The 18,146-nt window shown below is 39.4% G+C and overlaps 3 protein-coding genes across 3 annotated transcripts in view; all 3 read right to left on the bottom strand.

The window, feature by feature from the left end:
• The window catches only part of LOC144632401 (aconitate hydratase, mitochondrial-like), a 184,885-nt gene that overhangs the window by 146,854 nt on the left and 19,885 nt on the right, over window positions 1–18,146 (bottom strand). The gene's annotated exons all lie outside the window — the stretch shown is intronic.
• On the bottom strand, window positions 6,313–8,314 carry LOC144633613 (uncharacterized). The gene has a single exon (XM_078492456.1). It carries the CDS (start codon window positions 8,312–8,314, stop codon window positions 6,692–6,694), a length of 1,623 nt encoding a protein of 540 aa, XP_078348582.1. The 3' UTR covers window positions 6,313–6,691.
• LOC144632472 (uncharacterized) lies at window positions 15,478–17,890 on the bottom strand. The gene has a single exon (XM_078491138.1). The coding sequence runs from the start codon at window positions 17,776–17,778 to the stop codon at window positions 16,825–16,827; it is 954 nt and encodes a 317-aa protein (XP_078347264.1). The 5' UTR covers window positions 17,779–17,890; the 3' UTR covers window positions 15,478–16,824.

The following is an 18,146-nucleotide window of genomic DNA, read 5'->3' as shown; positions in this document are numbered from 1 at the left end:
CAAAGTGTAGACATCTGAACTGAGTCACTCCCACAAAAGTTCAAAGTTACAGTTAGACCCAAACTCCGTTATGTGTTAATTAAATTAGTCAAGGCCCTTTATAGTTGTTGATTGCCGTGTCACCGCTGACCAAAGAGCTTTAAGGAAATCTGTTGTTATTTACTCTCAATGAAACGGCATTTTGCAAGGCCGGTTTAAGGGCTCATCATGAAAGCGACCTTGTACAACACGAAAAATGTTTGAGCTAGTCCATAGAGCACCTGGAATTACAAGTATAATTCCAACTAAAATGCACCTTTTCCATCTTCTTCGCCAAACAGCCATGACCGCCATATTCTGATAACGAGTCTCGATAGCAAGAGAAACGCTTGTGAAAAACCACTCGATCACCAGGACTGCAGTAACTTTAAAAGGGAATCATTTTGCAAGTAAACATATTGATACAAGTACAAAAAGCCGTTAACAGACACTATAGCACTTGATTCAGACAGCATGCTCAGGATAGCGATATCAGCCATTAGTCTCTCGCGGCGAGGAGTACGAGGAGTTCTTTTCCAAATCACGTGACAAATGTGATCGATCACAACCATGGCGCTTCGTTCTATGACTTCTGCAGCGCCGTGAATTATTCCAAGAATAGCAATGGATTGCAAACCTTCAAGATCCGCTTGTAAAACTCGAAATAATACCGCGTAGGTATAATACATCGGCGCTAACAAGACATAGGAAAATCCCGGATGAGTATAGTTCCATAACCTCTGAACACAAATCCGTGACATTGTTTTAATGGCGACACCAATGAGAGGAGCAAACAAAGCAATAATCAGTTTTCTTTCATCATTTTGCTTGTTGTACGCTGGGTAAAGATAATCAGACACAACAAAGGCGGCAATGAAAGGAAAACAAATAGGCGTTGCCATTTTAAAAATCATATTGCCAGTTTTGTTTGTGGCCGTACATAGAAATGTCTACCCAGAAGGTAGAAGGGTATACAGAGATTGGTAATAAAGAAAATGTACAGTGGAATTTGAAAATAGCTAGGCTCCGTGTCATAAGGCTTTCCAGCCACAGCTAGAAAAGCTACACGATAAAGTGAATCAAAACAGAACATAACACAGCCAACCAGAAACAGTTTTCTTTTCACCCCTTTTAACTGAAAGGGACGAAAAAGAAGTAATAGAATAAAAAAGGGCATTATGTAATAGAAAACGCACGAAATCACCTCGGAAATTGTTTTTATCCATTGCACACGTTTGGGTATTAACTTCTGTGGGTGCAAATGACAGTGGAAGATAGTTTTATAACACAAGTAAGAGACCAGTATATACAACATACCAATGACAACGGCACTGAGAAAACAAATCAAAGCTCCAATATACATTGATTTACAAACTGTACGGAGAGCGGATGGTCTGAGTCGCTTCCAAGCCATTGCCCTCTCTTCATTCTGTTGATCTCCTTGTGTTTCTTCATTTTCCTCTGGCGAACAGGCGTTTATAAGCCTTACATTAAGACGGCTGGACGCTAGATAGTCCGAGCTTGTGGCTTCTCTGTCGCTGTATTCTTGATAAATAAGCTCATCAACAGGAAGATAATACCATTCTCGACCTGTGCTTTGTAGAGGATCGTAGCCAAAAGACTCTGCCGTGAATTCAGGTTCTTCTGGGTTGTAGTGCTCTGTCACGCCTCGTGTAAAACTGAACACGATATGACCAAACACCTCTATCAGTGTACTGCTACTCATTTTTCTTGGAAAACCTGTGCGAATTGTGCGATGATACAATCGCCTTTCAGCCTTAGCTGACGTGTTGAGCGAATATCAAGGCGACGATAAGAAAGTGAAAACACTTCCTGTTTAAGGAACGCTTTAGGGATGGAAACTTCCACAAACGAATCAATTGGTTCACTGGGAGTTACCTGGGTTGCCAACACATAATTTGCCATTTTATTTTCGTTTTAAACATTGCTTGTTCTTCCTTCATGTAAAATAGGCGATTGTTAGCAATGACTATTTGCTTTCGAAAGCTAAAATGTGACCAGAAAAATATGAAAGTAGCTTTTCTGCATCTGCATTCTTGACTTCCTCCACTCTTTATGTCGATTTTGTGCGAGGAAAGACGATCTCTTGGTGCCATTCCGGTGTTGTTTTAAAGTCAGTTTATGTGATTATAACGATAACATGTCATTAGCGTGTTCTAAGGAGTAGAAGCCTTCTATTGTTCCGCTGAAATTTGTCGTGGATTTTGTACAGTAGCTGTCATTCAAATGACCACGCACTAAGGGTTCAATCCAGAGACTGTACAAGTGCAAAGGTATAAGAGGTGCATGCCGCGAGTCATCGGGGAACGGCAGGTTACCTCTGCGTACTTAAGTAAATGGCATTTTACAGGGCTCAATAATGGCTTCGTTAAAAAAGGAACGCACATTCAACATGATACCGCTTGTCCATATGGCTATTGGCACTGCATTTACAACTGCTACTAAGATGTGTCTCTTCCATCGTCTTCGCCAAACAGCCATGACAGCCATGTTCTGATAGTGAGTCTCGATCGCTAGGGATACGCTGGTGAAAAACCACTCGATCACCAGCTGAACTGAAGTTGTGATGGCAAAAGACTGCAACAAGGGAAAAAGAGAACTTTCCCTCATGTAAATAAACTTGTACAGATACATGAAGCCATTTACACACACTATAGCAGTTGATTCAAACAACATGCTCATGATAGCGATATCAGCCATTAGTCTCTCACGGCGAGGAGTACGAAAACGTCCCCAAGGAGCTGGTGTTCTTTTGCAAATCCGATGAAAAATGTGATCAATCACAACCATGGTGCTTCGTTCTATGACTTCTGCAGCACCGTGAATTACTCCAAGAATAGCAATGGATTGCAAACTGCCTAAATCCGCTTGTAACACTCGAAACATTATAGCTGTGCCAAAATACAGTGGCGCTAGTAAGACATAGGAATATCCCGGATGGCTTAGGTTCCAGTACCTCTGCATGCCAACTCGTGACACAGTTTTCAGAACGACCCCAATAAGAGGAGAGAAGACTGCAATTAGCAGTTTTCCTTCTTCATTTGACTTGCCAAAGGCTGGGTAGAGAAAAAACACTACAAAAATAACGGTAATAAAATAAAAACAGCCGATAAGTGTCATTTGCGAAAACAAAGTTATTTGGCGTCTCCTTGACCGTATGCAGAGGTGTTTCGTTAGAAAATAGACTTGCCAACAAACACAGATCAAAAGCAAAACGTTGAGTGGAAGCTTTTCTAACGAAGTAAGCTTGGAACGAGATATTCCTAGGGATTGTAGAGCTACAAGATAAAGTGCGTTCAAACAATAAAACAAGCAAGCGACCAGAGTCAGTTTTCTTTTTAACCCCATTAACTGATATGGGCGGAAAAGAAATAGCATACTTGCGAAGAACCAAATGTATTTAGAGAATTCAAGGATGACATTAGATATTGTTCGCATCCATTGAACCTGCACTGGAATTGATGTAGGTAAGTGCAGTTCACAGAGGAGTCTAGTTTTATAACAGATATACGAGAGCAACAGGTATATAGAGGCTATCAAGGTAGCAGTAAAAAGGGAAATCAAAGCTCCAATATACATTGATTTAAAAATTGTACGAAGAGCGGATGGTCTGAGTCGCTTCCAAGCCATGGCTCTATCTTCATCTTGCTGGTCGTCCGGTGTTTCTTCCTTCTCGTCTGGCGAACACGCGTCTATAACCCTTACATTAAGACTGTTAGCCACTGGATAGTTTAAACTTGTGATTTCTCTGTCGCTGTATTCTTGATAAATCAGCTCATCAACAGGAAGATAATACCATTCTCGACCTGTGCTTTGTAAAGGATCGTAGCCAAAAGACTCTGCCGTGAATTCAGGTTCTTCTGGATTGTAGTGCTCTGTCACACCTCGTGAAAAACTGAACACGATATCACCGAGCACCTCTATCAGTGTACTGCTACTCATTTTTCTTGGAAAACCTGTGGGAATTATGCGATGCTACAATCGGCCCGATTGTAGCATCGCAAAACGGCTTTGAGCCTTAGCTGACGTGTTGAGCGAATATCAAGGCGACGATACGAAAATGAAAACACCTTCTGTTTCAGGGACGTTTTAGCGATATAAACTTTCACCTGGGTTGCCAACACACAAAAGAACAAACAATGTTCATAACACATGACAAATGGCAAATTAATTCGCCATTTTTCATGCGTTATGAACATTGTTTGTTCTTCCTTCATGTAAATTAGCAAATTTGCTTTCGAAAGCTAAAATGTGACACCAGAAAAAATGAAAGTAACTCTTCTTCATCTCCATTCTTGACCCGTGGGGGGGGCACCCTGTATATTTTTGGGTGGGGGTGTGCCGCTGGGAATTTGAAGGCCTTACCCTATACTTGACCATTTTCAGCTGACTTTTGCAACCCTATACTAGACTAGACACCGTAAATCCCTACCCTATCCCAGACTTGCATTTTTTAGAACGGTATCACTATCAGTGTTTTAATGGAAAACCATCTCTCAACAACGATGCCGCGATGTTTTTATTAACGTTTAGGAAATCCTCTTTCTCTTCTGAGTTTCTATTCCTATTCTGGACTTATTTCGTCATACCACCGATCAGTTTCCCGGCAAATGCTACCCTTTTCCAGACCAAAACTCTCTGATTTCTATACCCTATCCCAGACTAAACTGCTTGAAAACCATACCCTTCACAGCGGCACATACCTATATAGCTCGTGTATGGGAGTGCCCCCCCCCCCGGGATTCTTGACTTCCTTTACTCTTTATGTCGATTTCATTTGAGGCAAGACGCTCTCTAGGTGCCATTCAAGCTAGTGTTGTTTTTAAATTGATGGAAACTTTAAATAATAGTTTTCTAACATAGAAAAACAACAAAGGAGTAAAAAGAACCCAAAACTAAACAAGGATAGTTTTTTTTACTGACGAAGATTAAGGACGGATTACGAATGACAAACTTGAAAAAAATTGCCATTTTTTTCAAAATGCGTGTTCCGTGACGTATCTCCTTTTAAGTCAATTTATGTGATTATAACGATAACATGTCATAAGCTTCTAAGGAGTAGAAGCTTTTATTTGTTCCGCTTACATTCGTCGTGGATTTTGGAGTCGAACCTCACTATTGACCATTGGAAACGAACCTTTAACGCAAATAACATGGAAATGCAAAAAAAAAAATCCAATTTAATGCTCCACAGTCTCAATAATTTTAGTTTTTCCTAAGGATCTTTGTTTTCAGTCTGTTTTCCGCATTCCAAAATTTATCAATTCTTTAAGAAAAAAAATGAGCATGTTTGTTGTGTTAACATAGAAGCCTTAAAATTTAAATGCATCAAAGCTAAAATAAAGTTTCGAAACTTTGTGTTTAATTCATTCACATGAGTACATACAGTAGGGATGACGTGCTGAAAACAACTCGCGATCGGAACAATCTCGTTCCCAGGGAACGGTCAACTTACTGGAAAAAGAAGGTAAGACCCTGGGAACGAAATTCACCGTGAACTGCATCACTTTGTCAGTTTTCTCGCTTTCCATAACTAAATGACATTATACATGGCTGGTTTGGGGACTCTAGCTATAAAGTGCTCATTAAGTGTACAATTTCTAAAAGGTTTGTTTTAGGCCAAAACGATACTGACATGGCTATAACAGCCACTGAAATGTGTTTTATCTATTTTCTTTTCAAAGAGCCATATTCTGAAAGAAAGTCTCCACCACTAGAGACAGTGAAAAACCAAAACAGAAGCGTGAATGACGAAAATTTAAATTTGAACAAGAACAAAATTCTATAAACAGATACTAATAGCATTCAATTCAAACAACATGCTCACGATGGCGATATCCGAGCTATTAGTCTCTCTGCGAGGAGTACGAAAACTTCCCCAAGGAGCTGATGTATTTTTCCAAATTAGGTGACAAATTAGATGACAAATGAGGCACAATACAAAGGCGGTAATAAGACAAAGGAATATGCCGTATGAGATGATGTCCCATAACCGCTCTACACAGTTTTGCGACGTAACTTTGAGTACGACTCCACACTCCGACTCCAGTAAGAAGAGCGAAGAGTGCGATTAGCAGTTTGCCTTCTTTGTTCTGATTGTTACATGCTGGGTAAATAAAAAAGAATTGGCAAAATAAGCGGACATTGACGGGTGCCGAGTGACAAAGTCGATAACCATTAAAATACGCTTTAAAAAGCGCTCGCGCGCAACTAACTTAAGTATAAACATTAAAATTAAAAATTAAAGTGCATTTACATTTAAAATGTGTTAAAACGATAAAAAGCCTAATAACATAAGGCTGAAAAGAAAATAAGTAATGACTACAACGGGTAAAATCCACGAAAAGTAGAAACGTTAGTTAACTGAGCTGCCCAACCACTCAAAAGCTATTACATTCAGTGTTTACGTATGGCTATATCCTAGCGGTTTGTAGTTTCGCTACTTCTTCAAGGCTCGGTCTACATGCTGTGAAAGAAGATTACTACAAAGTGTAGACATCTGAACTGAGTCACTCCCACAAAAGTTCAAAGTTACAGTTAGACCCAACCTCCGTTATGTGTTAATTAAATTAGTCAAGGCCCTTTATAGTTGTTGGTTGCCGTGTCACCGCTGACCAAAGAGCTTTAAGGAAATCTGTTGTGTTTTTTACTCTCAATGAAACGGCATTTTGCAAGGCCGGTTTAAGGGCTCATCATGAAAGCGACCTTGTACAACACGAAAAATGTTTGAGCTAGTCCATAGAGCACCTGGAATTACAAGTATAATTCCAACTAAAATGCACCTTTTCCATCTTCTTCGCCAAACAGCCATGACCGCCATATTCTGATAACGAGTCTCGATAGCAAGAGAAACGCTTGTGAAACACCACTCGATCACCAGCTGAACTGAAGTATAAATGGCAAAGGACTGCAGTAACTTTAAAAGGGAATCATTTTGCAAGTAAACATACTGATACAAGTACAAAAAGCCGTTAACAGACACTATAGCACTTGATTCAGACAGCATGCTCAGGATAGCGATATCAGCCATTAGTCTCTCACGGCGAGGAGTACGAAAACTCCCCCAAGAAGCCGATGTTCTTTTCCAAATCACGTGACAAATGTGATCGATCACAACCATGGCGCTTCGTTCTATGACTTCTGCAGCGCCGTGAATTATTCCAAGAATAGCAATGGATTGCAAACCTTCAAGATCCGCTTGTAAAACTCGAAATAATACCGCGTATGTATAATACATCGGCGCTAACAAGACATAGGAAAATCCTGGATGAGTGTAGTTCCATAACCTCTGAACACAAATCCGTGACATTGTTTCAATGGCGACACCAATGAGAGGAGCAAACAGAGCAATAATCAGTTTTCCTTCATCATTTTGCTTGTTGTACGCTGGGTAAAGATAATCAGACACAACAAAGGCGGCAATGAAAGGAAAACAAATAGGCGTTGCCATTTTAAAAATCATAGTTGCCAGTTTTGTTCGTGGCCGTACACAGAAATGTCTACCCAGAAGGTAGAAGGGTATACAGAGATTGGTAATAAAGAAAATGTACAGTGGAATTTGAAAATAACTAGGTGCCGCGCCATAAGGCTTTCCGGCCACAGCTAGAAAAGCTACACGATAAAGTGAATCAAAACAGAACATAACACAGCCAACCAGAAACAGTTTTCTTTTCACCCCTTTTAACTGAAAGGGACGAAAAAGAAGTAATAGAATAAAAAAGGGCATTATGTAATAGAAAACGCACGAAATCACCTCGGAAATTGTTTTTATCCATTGCACACGTTTGGGTATTAACTTCTGTGGGTGCAAATGACAGTGGAAGATAGTTTTATAACACAAGTAAGAGACCAGTATATACAACATACCAATGACAACAGCACTGAGAAAACAAATCAAAGCTCCAATATACATTGATTTACAAACTGTACGGAGAGCGGATGGTCTGAGTCGCTTCCAAGCCATTGCCCTCTCTTCATTTTGTTGATCTCCTTGTGTTCCTTCGTTTTCCTCTGGCGAACACGCGTCTATAACCCTTACATTAAGACGGCTGGACGCTAGATAGTCCGAACTTGTGGCTTCTCTGTCGCTGTATTCTTGATAAATAAGCTCATCAACAGGAAGATAATACCATTCTCGACCTGTGCTTTGTAGAGGATCGTAGCCAAAAGACTCTGCCGTGAATTCAGGTTCTTCTGGATTGTAGTGCTCTGTCACACCTCGTGTAAAACTGAACACGATATGACCAAACACCTCTATCAGTGTACTGCTACTCATTTTTCTTGGAAAACCTGTGCGAATTGTGTGATGATACAATCGCCTTTCAGCCTTAGCTGACGTGTTGAGCGAAAATCAAGGCGACGATAAGAAAGTGAAAACACTTCCTGTTTTAGGAACGCTTTAGGGATGGAAACTTCCACAAACGAATCAATTGGTCCACTGGGAGTTACCTGGGTGGCCAACACATAAATTTCCATTTTATTTTCGTTTTGAACATTGCTTGTTCTTCCTTCATGTAAATTAGCCGATTGTTAGCAATGATGAATATTTGCTTTCGAAAGCTTTAATGTGACCAGAAAAATATGTAAGTAGCTTTGCTGCATCTCCATTCTTGACTTCCTCCACTCTTTATGTCGATTTTGTGCGAGGCAAGACGATCTCTTGGTGCCATTCCGGTGTTGTTTTAAAGTCAGTTTATGTGATTATAACGATTACATGTAATATATTAGCGTGTTTTAAGGAGTAGAGGCTTTCTATTGTTGCGCTCAAATTTGTCGTGGATTTTGGAGTCGAACCTCACTGTTGACCATTGGCAAGGAATCTTTAACAAAATGGAAATGCAAAACAAGTTCCAATTTATTGCTCCACAGTCTCAACAATTTTAGTTTTTCTTAAGGATCTTTGTTTTCTGTTTTCGGCATTTCAAAATTGATCGATTCTTTAAGAAAAAACAGTGAGCATGTTTGTTGTGTTAACATAGTAGCCTTGGAATTTAAATGCATCAAAGGTAAAATAAAGTTTCGAAACTTTGTGTTTAATTCATAGACACATGAGTACATACAGAAGCGATGACGTACTAAAAACAGCTCGCGATCGGATGTAACGGTGTGTTTTTCCTTGTGTGCGTACGGGGAAACGGGCGAACTCTGAACTTGAGATAATGAGGCAACTGTGACGATAATTTCGGGGAAGATAAGACTCAAACGGGGCACTCGCTTGCAAGGAAGAGCCGTTACACTCTTGGGTACCAGGATCTAACCCCCCGGGGGGGGGGTACTCCCTATAATGGTCTATACGGGGAGGCTCCGCCCGAAAGGGGTACCTTTTTCAGGCTCCAGGTATATAAAAGGGTAGGGATTTCACGAATTTAGGTATATGAAAGGGTAGGGAAATCTGCCATAATGATATTTTAAAAGGCCTTTACAATAAATATTCCGAGCAGACGCAACTTTTGACTGTATCGTCTTAATTTATTAAACGCTACATAAAAATGACAAGAAAACTTCCCGTTTTAGGTAAATGTGATGTCGTGTAGGTATATGAAAGGGGTGCCTTTTTGCAATAAAAGGTATACAAAAGGGGTACCTTTTCTATCAAAATGATATATAAAAGGGTAAGGGGTTGGATCTCCGGGCGGAGCCTCCCCGTACAAAACTTTTTCGAGTACCCCCCCCCCCCCCGGGATCTAACCACGAACTGAACGGACAGCAACAGCAACAACTCAGCTTGGTTCCAACAGCAGTTTATTCTTCTAACTTCGTAATCGAAAAAGCATAACAAGTTCGGTTGTTTATATACGATTTGTACAAGCGTCTATTGTTAACAGAGTATAATAAGTGCGCTAACACCAAGATGTGAAAAGTAATTACAACAGAATATAAAGTCCTTTGAGGATAGCGCAACCTAATAAAAATTCTAACTCGACTTTCCGAGTTTATTGTCAAAAGTGTCCGTTGCTTGGCGGTGAAAGGTACAACTAAAATAATGCTAAATTAAAACTACCGAACGAAATTAAAACTAGTGAATAGCTAGAAAGTGTTAACGAGCGGTTTCTTGCCGACCGCTCGCACCTCTGGTAACTTAAGTAACCGAACATTAATTAAAGAAACTAGATGTGTCAGCAAATTCATTCACAGTTAAAACGCGATGAGTCAGCGACCAACAGGTTGTTAATTAATCCTATTCAAGTGAACAGCATAGGCGAGATCGGCACGAGACTCATTTAGTAAAGTAATCAGAAAACTAAATTAAATACTGGGAAAATGTAACACTCTTTAGACACGCGTAATTAGTTACGTTAATAAATCAAAACAACCGCTATTACTAAAATACATAACAGAAAAACTTCGGAAGTAAAAGAACCGACCTATTATTTTAAATCACGCCTTTTGTAATTTCTAATATTACCTGAACAGAATAATAAGCTAACAGGTTATTTTGGCCAAATAGGTGCTGCTGGCTTTTGTAAGTGATTTTTAAATGATTAACATGCTAAATACGGAAACAGCAAATTGAATAATTAGATATTTCAACAAAGCGAAGCAAATCCCAAAATAGTTAAACAAAGCGAAGCGAATCCTAAAATAGTTAAACTAAGCGAAGCGAATCTTAAAATAGTAAAAACAAGATTAAGTAAATGATTATATGTTTTAAGCTAATACCCTATTACGAAAGGCAAAATATACAATTGTCCTGATACAAGTGCATGAAACGAATAAGACTTACAAAGCAACTGACAATACGTAACAGAACGAGATATGTTCATAAGAAAGTTCTTACGGTGAATTTCCCCCGTAGCACGGAACAATCTCGTTCCCATGGAACGGTCAACTTACTGAGAAAAGGAGGTAAGACCCTGGGAACGAAGTTCACAACTGCATCACTTTGTTTTCTCTCTTTTCACAACAAAATGGCTTTTTACAAGGCTGATTTGGGTATAAAGTGTCCATAAGTGTACAATTTCTAAAAGGTTTGTTTTAGTCCTAAACGATAATGACACGGCGGTAACACTCACTGAAATGTGTCTTTTCTATTTTCTTTTCAAAGAGCGATATTCTGATAGCAAGTGTCGACCGTTAGAGGCACGCTGATGAGAAACCAACCATGAGCCACTGAAAAAGACGATTTTGGGCCCTTGTGTTAAAATACCATGAATCATCCAGATCCAACAAGTCCTGCCAGTTTAAGACTTGAAATGTGCAGTTTGGGTTTTTTGGAAAACCGCCATCGGGTGGATTCATTTTAATTTTCATTCCAGGACCAAAAGAATCGAATAAATTAACAATTTCACTTCGAGAAGGTTCATTGATCACGAATAAAACCGATCATTTTTTTATTATTGAAATCACTAATATTCATTCATTAAACCCGATATAGTATTTTATTTTTAATTTTTATTTTATTACATACTTTGTACATATCAGGTCTCTTTATTTTTTATTAGATGTAAATAGGATATATTTTAAATTAGTAACGCAGGTCCACACCAGCCTATGGCTGCCAGATTTTTAACAGCAAGACTAAATAAAGTATGTATGCAAGTTTGTATGTATATATGTATGTAAAATGACGACTTTGGGCCCTTGTGTTGAAATACCGCCACGTTGATTAAATCTTATTTTCACTGCAGATCCAGCAGAACCGGCTACTTTGAGACTTGAAATGAACAGTTCGGTTCTGTTTGGAAAACCGCCATCACGTGGATTCATCCTAATTTCCACCCCAGATCTAAAAGAATCGAATAGGAAAGTGCTACACGAACCCCTGAAAATGACGATTTTGGTTCGGCCCTTATATTGAAATATCACCACGTAGATTAAAGCATTTTTTCACACCAGATTGAGCAAAACCGACCATTTTTAGACTTGAAATTTACAGTTTGGGTCTATTTGGAAAACCGCCATCACGTAGAATCATCCTAATTTTCACTCCAGATCCAAAACAATAAAGTAAGAAAATGCGTAATGAGCCACTGAAAATGACGACTGATTTTGGACCCTTGTGTAAAAAAACCGCCACGTAGATTAAAGTTTATTTTCACTCCATATCCAGGAAAACTGCCAGTTTGAGACTTGAAATTTGCAGTTTGGTTCTGTTTGGAAAACCGCCATCATGTGGATTCATCCTTTTTTCACTCCAGGTCCAAAAAAATCGAAGAAGAAAATGCTGCACGAGTAATTGAAAATGACGATTTTTGGCCCTTCTGTTGAAATACCACCACGTAGATTAAAGCTTATTTTTACTCCAGATCCAGCATAACCGACCAGTTTGAGACTTGAAATTTACAGTTTGGGTCTTTTTGGAAAACATACATTACGTAGATTTATCCTTTTTTTTTATTTCAATCTAGATCCAAAACAATCGAATAAGAAAATGCTACATGAGCCGCTGTAAATGACGATTTTGGGCCCTTGTGTTAAAATACCACCACGTAGATTAAAGCTTATTTTCACTCCAGATCCAGCAGAACCGGCCAATTTGAGACTTGAAATGAACAGTTTGGGTTTCTTTGGAAAACCGCCATCACGTCAATTCATACTAATTTTCACTCCAGGTCTTAAAAGAATGGAATAAGGAAGTGCTACATGAGCCACTGAAAATGGCCACTTTGAGCCCCGCCGTTAAAATTCCACCACGTAGATTAAAGCTTATTTTGACTCCAGATCCAGCCAAATTGGCCAGTTTAAGACTTCAAATGTACAGTCTGGGTCATTTTTGAAAATAACTATCACGTGGATTCATCTTCATTTTCACTACAGGTCCAAAAGAATCGAATAAGAAAGTACTACATGAGCCGGCACTGAAAATGACGATTTTGGGCCCTTGTGTAAAAATACCACCACGTAGATTTAATCTTATTTTCACTGCAGATCCAGTAGAAACGGCTACTTTGAGACTTAAAATGAACAGTATAAAATCCTCACTGCATACTCATTACCTCATCGCATAAGATTAAGTTATGGAAAGAGTTCGCGACTGCTGAGGCATATAGGCATGCAACGAGGATAAAACGTGCAATTCTGTCAACGGCCACCAGGGGAGGTGGGTGGGTCGCGAAACTGAGTTGGCCGTCGTGCCGGAGTACCGTTAAAATGACCACGTTTCAAACGAAGTGACAGGATTTATACCCTTAGACCGCAAAGCATCAACACTGCAACAAGCATGCGCCAAAACGAAGGAATTCGAGCATATAATTAAAACTTCTGCTATGAGCTAATTAATTATGCAGTGAGAATAGTTTAGGTCTGTTTGCAAAATCGCCATCACGTGGATTCGTACTAGTTTTCACTCCAGGTCCAAAAAAATCGAATAAGAAAGTACTACACGAGCCACTGAAAATGACGATTTTTGGCCACAACATTCCCACGTACTCAAATCTTTTAAAAGAGCTACGCCACGATGGCGAATCTTGAAACATTCAGCCGGAAATCACATCTTTCACATTTCACTACCAAGCTTTTTATTTACCATCTTTCTAATTTATCATTATACAGTAAGCTATCAAAATTGCTAATCCTAGCAGTATGCAGGACGCGTGTCACATAGGAACTTAGTAAATGGCCTTACTCACTATAAGTCTCTCCAAAGCTCAGTGGATAGAACCCTGGATAGAGCTCTTCAGTGTTTGGGAGGTCATGGGCTCCATTCCCGACAAGGACTCACATTTTTTTGTGACTTGCTGGTTACATGATGAAGATTACATCTTTCTCATTACACTACTGAGCTTAAAATTAACAATGCTGATTTATCATTCAGGCTGAGATTCTCAGGTACATTGCTCGTCATTGCCTCTACCTTCCACAGTTTTCGTTGATGCTTTTCTTCCTTCCACTTCGAAGGTTATTTAAAAAAACGCAAAAAGTGACTTAGTAAAATGCAGAAATTGAAATAATTGTTAGCTTGTTGTGTAGTGTAGGTGTATACATGGAGTGTTGCTTTTGGCAAATGACTAGAACCCCATAATCCCATAATTCATTGCTGACTCCCAGTAGTTGGCTGTAGTTGTTTGATTCAGGAAGTGTCTCCAGGTGTCTCTAAACAATTTCAAAAACATTTGCGTTTCTGACGCAAGATTTGCTTCCAAACTAATATGTTACGGCTAAACTGGAAAACATTCTGTTTCCGCACAGTCAAGGTTAAATCAAGTAGTTAAATCACGCCAGCGATTAGTTGAATCAGGTGATAATGTATGACTTCCTGAATACTAATTATCTGTTTTGCTTTCGAAACCTTGTATGTCGAATTTAGTACAGGTTCAACTAATTATAAGTTAAATCACGCTAGCGATTAGTTGAATCAGGTGATGATAATACATGTAAGACTTCCTGAATACTAATTATCTAAACATTGTTTTCGTAGTTAGTAGAGGCTCAGTGGAGTTTTAAAAGTCACGCCAGTAATAAATTGAATCAGGTGATCCTGTTTGGTTTTTTTCTCTGAATACTAATTATCTTACTGCTTTCGAAACGCTCCAGCGGTCAGAACGGGATTCGAACCCGTGATTTCGAGTCCAGCGCTTTAAACACACGAACACGCTGCCTTCTCGAACTTTGTCGTCGACGTGGGTGTTAGAGGTTTAACGGAATTAAATCATTTCAGTGATTAGTAGAATAAGGCGATAAGGTATAACTTTCGGTCCGGAAAGCAAATTATCTGATTGCTTTCGAAACTTGCCGTTGAAGTTAGCAATATTAGCTGAATCAGCAATCAGATGATGATGCCATCAGTATGACTTCCTGAATACTAATGAAGGGATTACCCCATACCGAACCGAAATGAATAAATTAAAAACCTTGCTTGACTGATTAGGAAAGTCTCGACGGTTTGATATAACACACCTGTCTTTGTTTTCGACTTGATCAATATTTGCACTGTTTTATTAACGAGCGATTAAAATTTGCTTCCAAAATAGACAATGGGAAAACTTTATTTAAACACGGTATAAAAACGTACAAATTCTTTCAACCTACCAGTCGCCATATTTAAGTGATGACGTGGAAACAAAGTAGAAAGTACAGTGTAACTTACGAAGACAAAAATAAAAGAAAACGTTTTCAAAGCATAAAATCAAGAGTTGCATTTCGAATTAGCCGGTATCTCATATGATCAAAACAATGAATACCTGACGACGACTTCGACTGGACAACTCTTCTTCTTCGAACGTATTTCGTTGAAATCGTGGCACAGGAACAATGCCAATGTCATCTTTGATTAGCGACCGTTGGCATTTTAGATTTCCAAAGGAATGTCTTCTCGTAAAATCCCAGGGAGCGAAGTGGCAAGAGCAGACGGCGGACGATGCACTCGGATTCCACTTCGCACGTTTTAACCTGACGAAGTCCGTCCACTTTTTCCGTCTAGCTTTCGCTTCCGTTCTCACATCGCCCCAATATGGAATCTTGTGCAACGCAATACCCTTTTCTGCGTTTGGAGTATTCGAGCATTCGGCGACAACGCATCTATCTGGCATATTTCTACTGTCAATATCTCCTCGAGATTACAGAACTAATGCTGACCTCAACTGGCGGGAAGATTTCGCGGTTCCTGACTTGACGTCACAGCCCGTCCTGGAACCCAGATTCTTTCTTGTCTCGACTCCCGGTCAACTTCTTTGGGCGTGGCCAAAGCGGGAACTTTAAAGCTCGATTTCGCAGCGAAAAAGTGGCGGAATCCAAAAATTTCTTTTGGAATACTTGTTTATGCATTATAGAGATACGAAAACCACAAAAAACCTGTAGGCTGTATAGACACTTTAAGGGAACATCTGAAATTTGCTTGCTTGTCATCTGTATGTTGCAAAATCGTCCATTTTTGTTTGATTTGCGTTAAAACAACAAACAGAGTTGAAATTTAAACATTCTTATTTACAAAATAAAGGCACCCAGTCGTTATTCTACTGTCTTTCTTGCATTTGGCAACTACACTGAAAGATCTCCAACTGTCATGAACTCATCTTTATTACTTGTAGATTAAACCTTACAGTTTATGCACAGCCAATTACAACAATAATAGAGTATTTTTGTATCGTTAGAAAACTTTTTTGGTTGGGTCAAATTAAATTAAAGGAAGGCGAATGCATTACAACTTGAGCTTCTCAAAGAGTTAATGCACAAACAGTCTCTCGATTTTAAGTAAACGGCATTTTACAATGTTGATTTAAGGGCTTTTCAAAACGTTTGTGTACCATTGCCAAAAGGTTTCCACTTGTCCATATGCCTACTGACACAACAAGTACAATTGCCACTAAAATATGTCTCTTCCATCTTCTTCGCCAAACAGCCATGACAGCCATATTCTGATAGCGAGTCTATGATGACGCTGGTGAAAAACCACTCAATCACCAGCTGAACTGAAGTATGAATAGCGAAAGACTGCAGTAACTTAAGGAGGGATTCGTTTTGTAAGTAAATAAATTGATACAAGTACAAAAATCCGTTAACAGACACTATAGCAGTTGATTCCGACAACATGCTCATGATAGCGATATCAGCCATTAGTCTCTCACGGCGAGGAGTACGAAAACTCCCCCAAGGAGCCGATTTTCTTTTCCAAATCACGTGACAAATGTGATCGATCACAACCATGGCGCTTCGTTCTATGACTTCTGTAACGCCGTGAATTATTCCAAGAATAGCGATGTATGGCAAACCGTCAAGATCCGCTTGTAAAACTCGAAACATAACCGCTGAGGCACAATACAACGGCGCTAATAAGACATACGAATATCCCGGATGCGTAATATTCCATAACCGCTGCACACAAATTCGCGAGATTACTTTAAGTACGACTCACATAAGAGGAGCGAAGACTGCGATTACCAGGCGCATTTTGCTCTCCTTGCTTTGTTCGTTATACACTGGGTAAATAATAGCGGCCGCAGAAACGCCAAGAATTATAATAGAACAAAACGGAACTGTGAATTGCAAGAACAAAGTCACCTTCTGTCTCCTTGTCCGTCCCATACGGAAGTGGTTCGTTAGAAAATAGGCTTGCCAAAATATACTCATTATAGCTAAAGCATTGAGTGGGAGTTTTTGGTAAATAGAAATCTTAGAATAAGATATTCCCAGAAATTGCAGAGCAATACGATAACATGTATCCAAGAAGTAAACAAGACTAGCAGCCAGGACCAGTTTTCTTTTCACTCCCAGTAGCTGATAAGGGCGAAATAGAAGTAACGTACATGTAAAGAAACAAGAGTACATAAAAGCACATGAGATGACATTAGAAATTGATCTCATCCACTGCACATTTTCTGGAATGGATTTTGGGTAAAATTCACAGTTGCTTATAGTTTTTAAACACAGATAGATGATCAGCATGTATACTGAACCTATGATGGTAGCAGTTAGTAGTGAAATTAAAGCTCCAATGTACATTGATTTACAAACTGTACGGAGAGCGGATGGTCTGAGTCGCTTCCAGGCCATTGCCATATCTTCATCTTGTTTATCATCGTGTGTTTCTTCGTTTTCCTCTGGCGAACACGCGTTTATAACCCTTACATCAAGCCTGTTAGACGCAAGGTAGTCCAAGTTTGTGACTTCTCTATCGCTGTATTCTTGATAAATAAGCTCATCAACAGGAAGATAATACCATTCTCGACCTGTGCTTTGTAGAGGATCGTAGCCAAAAGACTCTGCCGTGAATTCAGGTTCTTCTGGGTTGTAGTGCTCTGTCACGCCTCGTGTAAAACTGAACACGATATGACCAAACACCTCTATCAATGTACTGCTACTCATTGTTAATCGAAGACGCAATGGTTTAAAAGTTACTGACGGTACGCAAGGAAACAACTGTAACTTGAACGCAATCTTCAGATTATAAACTGAATATTCCTGTGTCGTTTTGATGTATAAAATCCACTTCACATGAGGGGCTTCCCCGTTTTCAGTTTCGATCGGAGGTGTCATTATCTTATCTATTGGGAATGAAAATATTTAAGTGGTTTCAGTTTCTGCGAATATGAGCGAGTAAGAACTTACGTAAAAGGGCCACATTAAAGAGCAAATGATTGATTAATTGATTGATTGATTGATTGATCGATTGATTGATTGATTGATTGATTGATTGATTGACGTATTGTTTCGCGATTCGATGGCCAAGAATG

This window comes from Oculina patagonica, chromosome 12 (assembly GCF_052425735.1).
Source record: "Oculina patagonica isolate OP01 chromosome 12, crgOcupat, whole genome shotgun sequence".
NCBI classification, from domain to species: Eukaryota; Metazoa; Cnidaria; class Anthozoa; order Scleractinia; family Oculinidae; genus Oculina; species Oculina patagonica.
The sequence above is the reverse complement of the archived record's forward strand: the minus strand, read 5'-3'. Positions and strand labels throughout refer to the sequence as shown.

Coding starts and splice junctions, on each gene's coding strand:
- LOC144632472 (XM_078491138.1), bottom strand. CDS start 17,778: ATGAGTAGCAGTACATTGATAGAGGTGTTTGGTCATATCGTGTTCAGT.
- LOC144633613 (XM_078492456.1), bottom strand. CDS start 8,314: ATGAGTAGCAGTACACTGATAGAGGTGTTTGGTCATATCGTGTTCAGT.